General features: G+C 46.0%; 1 protein-coding gene across 1 annotated transcript in view; it reads left to right on the top strand.

The window, feature by feature from the left end:
* Positions 1-12,082, top strand: part of CDK19 (cyclin dependent kinase 19) — a 529,893-nt gene that overhangs the window by 454,825 nt on the left and 62,986 nt on the right. Inside the window, exons 10-11 of the mRNA XM_029595265.1 lie at positions 7,253-7,350; positions 10,154-10,232. Of these exons, the coding sequence (XP_029451125.1) occupies positions 7,253-7,350; positions 10,154-10,232 (177 nt within the window). The remainder of the gene's footprint in view (positions 1-7,252; positions 7,351-10,153; positions 10,233-12,082) is intronic.

The raw sequence follows: 12,082 nt of genomic DNA on the forward strand, positions 1-12,082 counted from the left end.
AGTTTAATGATATATAATGATTTTAAAGCCCACTGCTGTATAGCAAGGAAAGAATAGGAGGGAATGGCACCATGGCTAGAGAGGATTGCAGAAGTGGCATGAAATCCATGAAAGCACAGCTCTGATGGTCTCCACCGCTGCCCCTCCCCATCCTCGCCCAGAGGTGCATGTCCCAAGATGAAGGGCAGGCACAGGAATAACCAGCATAGAGCTTTCACAAGATGAGAGAGAAGGATGCAGGGACCATGATAAGCTATGGCAATCTCTGGTAAGACACTGATTGGAGAGAGAGAGACTGACAGATGGAAATTTGAGAGAGTGATGAGATAGAGGAAGGGGAAATAGACATGGAAAGCGGGATTGATAGAGACTGATGGGCTGCAAAATAGGGGAAGACAGAGATGAAGACAGGCATGGGAAAGATAGAGACAGCATGAGAGACTGAAAGAGGGAGCTAGAAGCTGGATGAGACTGATGAGAGAGATGAAGACTGGGTGAGAGATTGACAGGGAGAGAGAGGGTGAAAGACTGACAGATGGAGATGCGGTGAGAGACTGATGGGAAGGTGAAGACTGGGGGAGAGAAGGACATGGAAACAGAGGATGAGAGACTGACAGGAAGAAATGGAAACGGGGGAGATGGAGACAGGGTGAGAGCTTGACAGGAGGAGATGGCTAGCGAGTGAGAGCATGATAGGAGGAGATGGAGAAAGGGTGAGAGACTGACGGGAAATGGATACTGGAGGAGAAACTGACATGGAGAAAAAGAGACAGGAAGAGAGTCTGATAGATGGAAATGGAAGCGGGAGGAGATGGAAACAGGGTGAGAGACTGACAGGAGGAAAAGGAAATGGGGAGAGATAGAGACAGGGTGAGTCTGAAAGGAGGAAAAGAAAACGGGGAGAGATGGCGACAGGATGAGAGTCTGACCTGAGGAAATGGAGACAGGGTGAGAGACTGATAGGAGGAGATGGAGATAGGGTGAGAGACTTACAAGAGGAAATGGGCATGGGGGAGATGGAGACAGGATGAGAGTGACAGGAGGAAATGGAGACAGGATGAAAGACTGAAAAGAGGAAATGGAGACATGATGAAAGACTGACCAGAGGAGATGGAGACAGGGTGAGAAACAGACAGTAGGAAATGGGAAGAGATGGAGATAGGGTGAGAGACTGACAGGAAGAAATGGAAACGGGAGGAAATGGAGGCAGATGAGAGTCTGACAGAAGGAAATGGAAACTGAAAGAGATGGAGACAGGATGAGAATCTGTCAGGAGCAAATGGAAACAAAAGAGATGGAGACAGGAAGAAATAGAGACAGGGAGAGATGGAGGCAGGGTGAGAGTCTGATGGGGGAGTTAGATACTGGAGGAGAGACTGATATGGAGACAAAAGGACAGGATGAAAGTCTGATAGGAGGAAATGGAAACAGGGGAGATGGAGACAGGTTGAGAGTCTGAAAGAAGGTAATGGAGACAGGATAAAAGACTCACACGAGGAGATGGAGGCAGGCTGAGAGACTGACGGAAATGGGAAGAGATGGAGACAGGATGAGAGTCTGACAGGAGGAAATGGAGACAGAATGAAAGACTGATGAGGAGATGGAGGCAGGATGAGAGACTAACAGAAGGAAATGGAAATGAGGAGAGAATGAGACAGCGTGAGAATCAGACAGATAGAAATGGGAAGAGATGGAGACAGGGTTAGAGACTGACAGGAGGAAATGGCAACAGGAGATGGAGACAGGGTGAGAAAACTGAGACTGACAGGAGGAGATGGAAACAGGGTGAGTGACTATTTGAGGAAATGGAAACGGGGAGATGGTGACAGGGTGAGAAAACTGAGAGGAGGAAATGGAAATTGGAGGAGATGAAGAAAGGGTGAAAGGCTGACAAGAAGAAATGGAAACAGGAGGACATGGAGAAACGTGAGAGACTGACAGAAGGAAATGGAAACGGGGGGAAATGGAGACAGAATGAGAGTCTGACAGAAGGAAATGGAGACAGGGTGAGAAACTGATGGGGAGATGGATACTGGAGGAGAGCCTGACATGGAGACAAAGAGGATGAGTGTCTCAGGAGTAAATGGAAAGGGGGGAGATACAGACAGTTTGAGAGTCTGTCAGGAGGAAATGGAAACGGGAGGAGATGGAGACAGGGTGAGAGACAGGAAATAGAAATGGGAGGAGATGGAGACAGAGTGAGAAACTGACAAGAGGAAATGAAAATGGGGGGAGATGGAGCCAAGTTGAGAGACTGACAGGAAGAAATGTAAATGGGAGAAGATGGAGACAGGGTGAGAGACTGACAGGAGGAGATGGAGACAGGTTGAGAGACTGACAGGAAGAAATGTAAATGGGAGAAGATGGAGACAGGGTGAGAGACTGACAAGAGGAAATGGAAACGGAGAAATGGAGACAAGGTGAGAATCTGACAGGAGGAAATGGGAACAGAAGGAAAACGAGACAGAGTGAAAGACTGACAGGAAGAAATGGAGACAGGACGAGATGGAAACAGGGTGAGAGTCTGACAGGAGGAAATAGAGACAGGGTGAGAGTGACTAGGGAGATGCATAATGGAGGAGAGACTGACATGGAGACAGACAGGATGATAGTCTGACAGAAGCAAATGGGATCAGGAGGAGGGAGACAGAGTGAGAGACTGACAGGAGGCAATGGAAATGGGGAGAGATGGAGACAGAGTGAGAGACTGACAGGAAGAAATGGAAAATGGGAGAAGATGGAGACAGGGTTAGAGACTGTCAGAAAGAAATGGAAATGAGGGAGATGGAGACAGGGTGACATTCTGACAGGAGGAAATGGAGACTGGGTGAAAGACTGATGGGGGAGATGGATACTGGAGGATAGACTGACATGGAGACAGAAACAGGATGAGAGTCTGACAAGAGGAAATGGAAGCAGGAGTAGTTGGAAACAAGATAAGAGACTGACAGGAGGAAATGGAAACAGGGGGAGATGGAGAGAGAGTGAGATTCTGACAGGAGGAAAAGGATACAGGATGAGAGACTGACTGGGATATGGATACTGGAGAATAGATCGACATGGAGATAAAGAAACGAGATTATTAAGAATTATTAGGAAGGGAATGGTGAATAAAATGGAAAATGACATAATGCCTCTGTATCTCTCCATGGTAAGACTGCACCTTGAGTACTGTGTACAATTCTGGTCACCGCATCTCAAAAAAGATATAGTTACGATGGAGAAGGTACAGAGAAGGGCGACCAAATTGATAAAGGGGATGGAACAGCTCCCCTGTGAGGAAAGGCTGAAGAGGTTAGGGCTGTTTAGCTTTGAGAAGAGACGGCTGAGGGGGGATATGATAGAGGTCTTTAAAATCATGAGAAGTCTAGAGCAGGTAAATGTGAATCAGTTATTTACACTTTTGGATAATAAAAGGACTAGGGAACACTCCATGAAGTTAGCAAGTAGCACATTTAAAACTAATCGGAGAAAATTCTTTTTCACTCAATGCACAATTAAGCTCTGGAATTTGTTGCCAGTGGATGTGGTTGGTACAGTTAGTGTAGCTGGGTTTAAAAAAGGCTTGGATAAATTCTTGGAGGAGAAGTCCATTAACTGCTATTATTCAAGATGACTTAGAAAATAGCCACTGCTATTACTGGGATCAGTAGCTTGGTATATACATAGGGGCAAATCCTAATAGAAGCGCGCGGGCGTACTTTTGTTCGCGCAACCCTGCGCAAACAAGAGTACGCCGGATTTTAATAGATACATGCGTAGCCGCGTATATCTTTTAAAATCCGGGGTCGGCGCACGCAAGGGGGTGAACATTTGTGCACCTTGTGCGCGCCGAGCCCTGCGCGCGCTGCCCGTTCCCTCCGCCTCCCCCCACCTCCCCCTCCCTTCCCCTAAACTAACCCACCCCCCAGCCCTATCTAAACCCCCCCTACCTTTATTATAAAATTTACGCCTGCGCCTGCCAGCGCGCCATTCCCCGGCCCAGGAGCAGTTTTGGAGGCCTCGGCCACACCCCGAAACGCCCCCGGGCTGGCACCACTCCCCCGACGTGCCCCCCCCCCCCGACATGCCGCGCTGCCCCAGATACGCCCCCCAAGCGAAACCCCGGGACTTACATGCATCTCGGGGCTTACGCTCGCCGCCAAGCCTATTCAACACAGGCTCGGCGCGCACAGGGGGAGCTTGGGGCAGGTTTGCGGGGGGTACGCGCATATCTTACGCGCGTACCCCTTTGAAAATCTGCCCCTTAGTGTTTGGGTACTTGCCGGGAACTTGCCAGGTACGTGTAGCCTGGATTGGCCACTGTTGGAAACAGGATGCTGGGCTTCATGGACCCTTGGTCTGACCCAGTTTGGCAATTTCTTATGTTCGTATTTTCTTAAGATGAGAGACTGTCAGGAGGAAATGGAAATGGGTGAGAAGTCCGCCAGCGGCTGTTGGGTCGAAAACCGGAAGCTCAGTTTTGCCGGCGTCCAGTTTCCGACCCCGTGGCTGTCAGCGGGCTCGAGAACCGAAGCCGGCAAAATTGAGTGTCGGCTGTCAAACCCGCTGACAGCTGCCGCACCGGTCCAAAAGAAGGCGCTAGGGACACACTAGTGTCCCTAGTGCCTCCTTTTGCCCGTTTTTTCCGCCGGGCCTCATTTAAATACAGAATCGCGAGCACAGGAGAGTGGCTTTACTGATTCGGCCCGTATATCGACCTCAGAGTAAGAACCCCTGCTGTAACCTAGGTATCGTGAGAGACGTCACTCTGAGTGCCTACTAATTCTTATGCCCAGCACCAGAAGAGAAGTAACTGAAGCAGCTCTAATGTGTATATTCTACACCTTGCTTTCAGCATGCCATAAAGGCATTCCCCCTTGCTGGGTATCTTTCTCTCTCTCTCCATCAGTATTTTATTTATTTTATGGTTTAAATTATTTATATCCCACACCCTCTGCTGTTCGGGGCGGGTTACAAGATTTCATACATTATGAAAACATACATAACTTGCTACCTGAAATAGACAATTGTTATCATAGAATAATTGTCTGCTGTGGGTTTTTCTTTCTAACTGTACAATGTAAATGGCAGCTCACTCCAGAGCAGTCTCTGCACATCTGCTGCAGATTAACCAGGACTGGCTTGGACTTCCACTGCATCCAGTATGAAATCTTTTTATTAAACTCGCTGCCAGCTGTGCCCTCACTGTTCTGCCTTGTTTCTCAGACCCGCCATGGGCTGCCTGTGCATGAACAGCATTTGTGAAGTGCCTGCGTTGTTTGCCATGCACGTGAGCACTGTTAGCCCGTGCACACTGCAGGCAAGATTCTCAATGGAAGCACTTGCATAGTGTGCCGTGTACGTGAGCACTGTTAGCCCGTGCACCCTGCAGGCAGGATTCTCAGGAACAGCGCCTGTGTTGTTTGCAGCATACGTGAGCACTGTTAGCCTGTGCACGCTGCAGGCAGGATTCACAGCGGCAGCAGTCACGTTGTCTGCAGCACACACGGGCTCTGCTAGCACGTGTACCCTGCGGGCAGGATTCATAGGTGCGACACTCAATTTGTTTGCACTGCACATGACCACTTTTAATCTGTGCATGCTACAGGCAGGATTTTCAGGGGAAGCACCTGCTTTGTTTGCCATGCACGTCAGCACTGTTAGCCCATGCACACTACAAGCAAGATTCTCAGAGAAGCGCCTGCATTTTGCCATGCACATAAGCACTGTTAGCCCATGCACGCTGCAGGCAAAATTCTCAGGGGATGTGCCTGCATTGTTTGCAGTTCTCGTGAGCACTGCTAGCCCGTGCGTGCTGCAGGCAGGATTCACAGGTGCAGTACTCACGTTGTTTGCAGCATACGTGGACTATGATGGCAAGTGCACCCTACAGGCTGGACTCTCGGGGAAGTGCCTACATTCTTTGCAGTGCATGGGCACTGTTATCCCATACATGCCGCAGGCAGGTTTCACAATGGAAGCATTCATGTTGTTTACAATGGACGTGAGCTCTGTTAGCATGTGCATGCTGCAAGCAGGATTCTCAGGGGAAACACCTGAGGTTCTTTTCAGTGCATGCGAGCACTGTTAGTTCATGCACACTACAGGCAGGATTCACAGGAGCAGCGCTCACGTTGAGTTGGGCACATGGGCACTGTTAGCATTTGCAGGCTGCAGGCAGGATTCTCAGGGGACGTGCACGCGTTGTTTGCAGTGCATGCTGCAGGCAGGATTCTCAGGGGAAACGCTGGCATTATTTGCAGTGCACATGAGCACTGTTAGGCTGTGCACACTGCAGGCAAGATTCTCAGTGGAAGCACCTACATTGTTTGCCGTGCATGTGAGCGCTGTTAGCCCGTGCACACACATTTGCACGCTGCAGGCAGGATTCATAGGGGAAGTGCCTGTGTTGTTTGCAGTGCACGTGATCAGTGTTAGTCCTTGCACACTGCAGGAAGGATTCACAGGGGAGCACTCACGTTGTTTGCAATGCATGTGGCCAGCATTAGTCCATGCACACTGCAGGCAGGATTCAGACGGGACTCACCCTTGTTGGTTGCAGTGTGCATGAGCACTGTTAACCTATGCATGCTGCAGGGAGGATTCTCAGGGGAACCATTTTCGTTGTGAAACACGTGCTGAAAGCAGCTGGGCACTTTGTACCGGCTATTTGTGCAGGTTGCCTTAGCAGGGAGTGGGAGGGACAGGATTGTACGCGGAACCTTGAAAATGCCATTTCCACGTGCTTGTTCCCTCCATCCCCTCGGGAACACCTCTGTTTTTTAAACCCAGTTAAATGAAGGCATGCTGTGGAAGTCTACATGTACTTCTGGCTTATCTGGGCAGGACACTTTTCAGGCAAGCCAGTTAAATGACCGTGCCAGGACTATTTGGTTATCATGGGAGCAATATTTCAGTAGAATGTACACCCCTGGTGGCAGGTTTTCAAAAGGATACTAGCTGTATAGTTTCCCTTTAAAATTTGCCTGCAGTGAAGAATCTCTGCAAATTTGGGGTGGTGGAACAGGGCCAAAAGAATGTTAAAATATAAACATAATCTGCATGTGCTGTCTGTCCCCTCACCCTGCCAATTTAAACCTCTTTGCAGTCCAGCTAACAGTGCACGTGTTATGAAAACACACTTGTACTCAGCCTGGCCTGATTTTGGGGGGTACCTGGCATTAGAAACAGACCTCTTCAGCTGATCCCATGGTCTGTTTGTCACTGTAAGAACTTCACAAAGTATTCTTTTTGATTTCCTGCACTGCAGCTCCAGAAGCTTCTTACTATGGATCCCACCAAGAGAATTACCTCAGAACAGGCCCTGCAGGACCCCTACTTCCAGGAGGACCCGCTGCCTACGTCCGAGTAGGTATCAGGCATTTCCTTCCGATGCAAGCGACACGCTTGGAAAGGAGCTTTCATGCCATCAGAGCTTCTCAGTCATGTTTTGCAGCATCTGATCAGTACTCTTTTGGAGATATGTATTTTTTAATAAAGAAATGAGACATTATCCTTGATACAGTACAGTGAATGCTGCTTGGGTCTGGGAAGCACTGTGATGGCTGTTATTCAAATAGTGTAATAATGAGAATAGAAAATCCCTATGGCACTGCTGCAGAGCTTAGTCATTTTTCAAGCATTGTTTTTATTTTGTTATCTTATATTCTGCAATTTCTAAAAATGTTCAATGTGGATTACAACACACACACACATAATCATCATACAATCAATAAAAATAGCTAAAATAAGCATTAAAACATAATATTAAAAACATATTCAAAAACAAAATGTACTTACTCCAAATCTCAAAAATCTAATTGGCATATTCCTGTGTAAATAAAAATGCTTTGACCTATATACAAAATGTCAAATAATCAAGTTTGTTATGAATTTCAGCAAACAAAGCAGGCCATAAACTTGGGCTTGCTACTGAAAAAGCTTTGTTCTAGTGTCATGCAGACAGTATTCACTTACTGATGGAACTCAAAACAATTGCTGAGAAGAAGAGCATAAAAGGCGTGAAGACCTCAACAGAATCTCTGAATAGTCTGCCTTGTGTAGCAAAATAAGTATTTTATATTGCACTCTCTGAAAACTGGGTGAGTGATGAAGGTCCTTTGTCTAAGGTGTAACCTGCCTGCATGCCCCCCCCCCCCCCGTGCTGCCCAAGTATCACTGGCACAGCAGCATTCTGAACCAATCGCATTACTCAATATAAAGTTCTAGGCAACCCTGCATATACTGAGTTGCAGTAATCCAAATTATTTATAACAATAGCTTGCACAACCAATGTAAAATCATGTTAACGGGGTATCTTACAGAGGCCTAAACAAGTGAGTTTAGCTGTCTTGTTATTCTGCTTTTAAGAAGAGTTTAGAATCTAAAAATCACTCCCAAATTACGAGCTGTTTCATGAAGGTGTAAAATGGAATTACACTTCAGGGGGATTCACTTACCCAAGCAAAGAATAGATGTTTTCATACAGTTAAGAGCCAACCCCTTATCACACCAAAACACTGCTCAAACTTCTTTCCAGGGAACGCTCTACTATGTTTTCTAGTGATAAAAAATTGCCCATTATCAGCATACAATTTGTAAGTGAAATCTAACGATGACATGGCAGCACCCAAAGGTTTGCATACAAATGATAATAATGCAGCTGATAAAGAGGAGCCCTGTGATATCCCAACAGTATTCAGCCAGATCTAATACTATCCAAGCATTTTTGCTGCATCCTGTCTTGCAAATATGATTTAAACCTCTGCAGTGCTATCCCACCAATCCCTATATTTCACAGCTGGAAATTTAGCTTCTTTTATAATCAAAAGGCTGACGAAATAAGTTGAAGAAGTATTCCAGATTTTTTTTTTAGAATCCAAACTATACTGAATCTCAATAAATATAATGATAAAGTGTCACTACCATAACTCTTTCTAAATCTAGACTATTCTTTAATACATCATGATCTTCTAAAAACTCTTCCAGTTGGATGAGTTCCACTTCGTGCATAAAGTGGGCGGTAATGGGACGATAAAGTTGACAATACATGCAGGTCTTTTTGCAGAGGTCTGAATATCGCTTTCTTCTGTGATAATGGCACTACGTTGTTGATATAGAAAGATTAATTATTTGTATCAGGCATGCAGCAAACAAATCAAACATGGACTTACATCTGGAAAAATGGGCATAAGTCCAACTTACAATTAGTCACTTTAACCTTTGGAAGGAATTTTTTTAAACATCTTATTGTTATCAAAACTTTCCCATAAAATATGTCTGTCAGGCCCTACACAAGACTCACCAAACCAATCAACTATCTTACTGCTCACCACTTTCTGCAAAGTCACCATTTTTTCATCAAAATATTTAGCTAATAATTCGGAGCTTGAACTTATGGGACACTTACTCCTAGAGACCTTTGTTAATCCTTTAACAACATTAAATAACTTCAGAGGCTTATTCAATGATGTATTTTTATTGTAAAGCACTCAGCAATTGATGAGGGGCGTATACATTTTATAAATAAATGTCCTGCGCTAGCACTATAGAGTATGTCCTTCTAAGGAAAAAAACAAACGAATAGCTGTGTTCGCCCCAGTCAGTATTGTTTTCCTGCTGGTGCTTTACGCCGTGCTGTGAGTGTCTGCCAGCTTCGGGCTCCTGAGGGGGCCCCAGGAGAGGCTGAGAGCTGCCATGAGCTTGACCCCGTGCTGACTTCCCCTGTGCTCTGCACTTATCTACATGTAAAGCTGCCTTTCCCATCCTTTATTCTGACAATGTCTCCCCCCCCCCCCCCCCCCCCCCCCCCCTCCCGCTCTTACCAGCAGCTTCTGCTTCTGTCCCAAGCATACTTGAATTAGAAAAAAGAACCCAGGAGGAGCTGGAAACCACAGTCTATGTAGAAAGCCAGTGCTGGTCCATAAGGCCACTGCAGCTAATAGCCGGTTTCCATTTTGTAAGCAAGGTTATTGCCATAAAGAGAGACATCAGCTTTGCTGATTGGGTAACTGTAAGTGACCGGCCCCCAGACTACAGTACTGCCATGAGAGAGTCTCCCTTCTCTTATTCCTTCTGGACCCTCCATCCGCTATCAAACAGATGGAAATGACAGTGTTTTTACAAAGGGGAGAGAGTGGTGTTCCCCTCACTAACCTTTGCTGTCTCTCAGTGTGTTTGCAGGCTGCCAGATTCCATACCCAAAACGAGAATTCCTCACCGAGGATGAACCGGAGGAGAAAGGTGACAAGGTGAGTGCATTAAGTATCTCTGAGCGCCCACACACAGACAATGGGGAGCGAGAAGTTTCTGGCCACCAGCATTCAGAGACATTTTTGCCTCTCCAGGATGGAGATTCGCTCCAACGTGTTTTTCTTCACAGTCTTGAGGTATCTGTAAGTGCCGCCAGATTCACATCTGAACATCTGGTGGTTGCAGCTTTTTCAAACTGTTCGCCCCAAACCTTTCTGAGCTACCGTTCATTTCAGCATCAAATGCACAATTCTTTTGGGAACCAAGTGATTTTTTTTTCCCTAAGGTGGATACTTTGCTGGATAAAAACTGCTAAGAACAGAACCACCAAAGCCTAGATTCAGATTCAAGAAACTTTGACCTGATCATTTGTAATACATAAAGTTATAAAAGAAAAGCAAATTGCACAGAGAATTCAGGGTTCTGGTGCTTGCAGGATAGCGCATCTCTTGCTGCTCTAGCCTCTCTCTCTCTCTCTCCTGTTTCCCCCAGGATTATGCAGAGCTTTTCCTGCTCGTTCTTTGATTTCCTCTGTTAGAAGGGATAATCATTCCCCAAAATATCTTAGTATTTTGTGCAACACGAGCAAATGTATTTCTGTTTCTCTGGTCTTGCACTATGTGCAGAATCTGGCTTCTTGGGGGTTCCAGTTTAGTTTTGGGTTGCATATTTCAATTTCTAATTTGTGATCCATTATTCAGTATTTGGTGAGGGTCTGAGTTTTACATATGTGTGTTCAAGGTGATGGATTCTGCTAGCGTGTAGGTTCTGTGTAGAGATTGATAGCATTCCAGCTTGTTCTGTTTTCCCCAATAAGTGTATTAATTATAGGCCCCGATGTAATATCACCAGTGCTGCCTTTTCATAGGTAGGGTTGTTGCTGTTTCAGTTCTGGGTATTAGTGCTGTTTCGGTAGGGTAAGTTTGCTACACAGGTGCTGAGTGTGGTTTTTGAAGGCATTGTGTTGTGTCACAGAGGAGGTAATATTCAGTGCATTTGTCTGGCTGAGTTTGGCATTAAGCCAGATAAATGCCAGGGTCTCAAAATTAGCCAGATAACTCAGAGGTGTTCGGTGACAGTGCCAGTTATCCAGCTAAGCTAGCTGGATAAACCCCAATTTATGTGGTATCTAGCCAAGATAGCTGGCTAACCTTAGGCCTGAAAGTAGGTAAACTAATCTGGCTACCTTGCCGATAGCTGGGTATATTCAGTGGCATGTCCAGCTAACTTAGCTGGACACGCCATGGCTGTGTGTTGGCTTCAGAGTGCTTGATAGGGGAGGGAGTTTGTTACAGGTATGGAGGTGACTCCAGAATTTGAGGGGGTTTTTTTGTCCATGGTGAGAAGCAAAGGGAAATGGCTTAGTTCTTTTCTTCACCTGTTGCAGCCCACTAGTACAAAGAACACACGGATTTCAGCCCTAATTTTCAAAGAGGGCTTACCATACATACCTAAGGGAGGTATAGGTGTGCACATTTATACCTGCCAGAGTGCATTTGGAAATTAAAATACGCCCATAAATGATTTCCCCACCCCCATGTCTGCCCCCGAATGCCTCATTGCAATGCACGTAAAAGTACACCTGGAATCACTTTCGCACTCATGTTAATGCATACAACCTGCATTGTCATTTTCAGAAAGCCTGTTTGCACATGTAAAATCACATTTGGTGTGTTTATCTATTTATTCATGTGTTTCTGCTTTTGAAAATGACCTCAGGATTTCTGTTGGAGTTCTGTCCCATTCTCACGCACATAGAGGGGAATTGATTGAATGATGCCTAGCATAGTCCCTTCTTTTTATCTTTTTCAAAATACGGAATGTGCCGGGGAGCTCAGGCATTTGAGGT

This window comes from Rhinatrema bivittatum, chromosome 3 (assembly GCF_901001135.1).
Source record: "Rhinatrema bivittatum chromosome 3, aRhiBiv1.1, whole genome shotgun sequence".
NCBI classification, from domain to species: Eukaryota; Metazoa; Chordata; class Amphibia; order Gymnophiona; family Rhinatrematidae; genus Rhinatrema; species Rhinatrema bivittatum.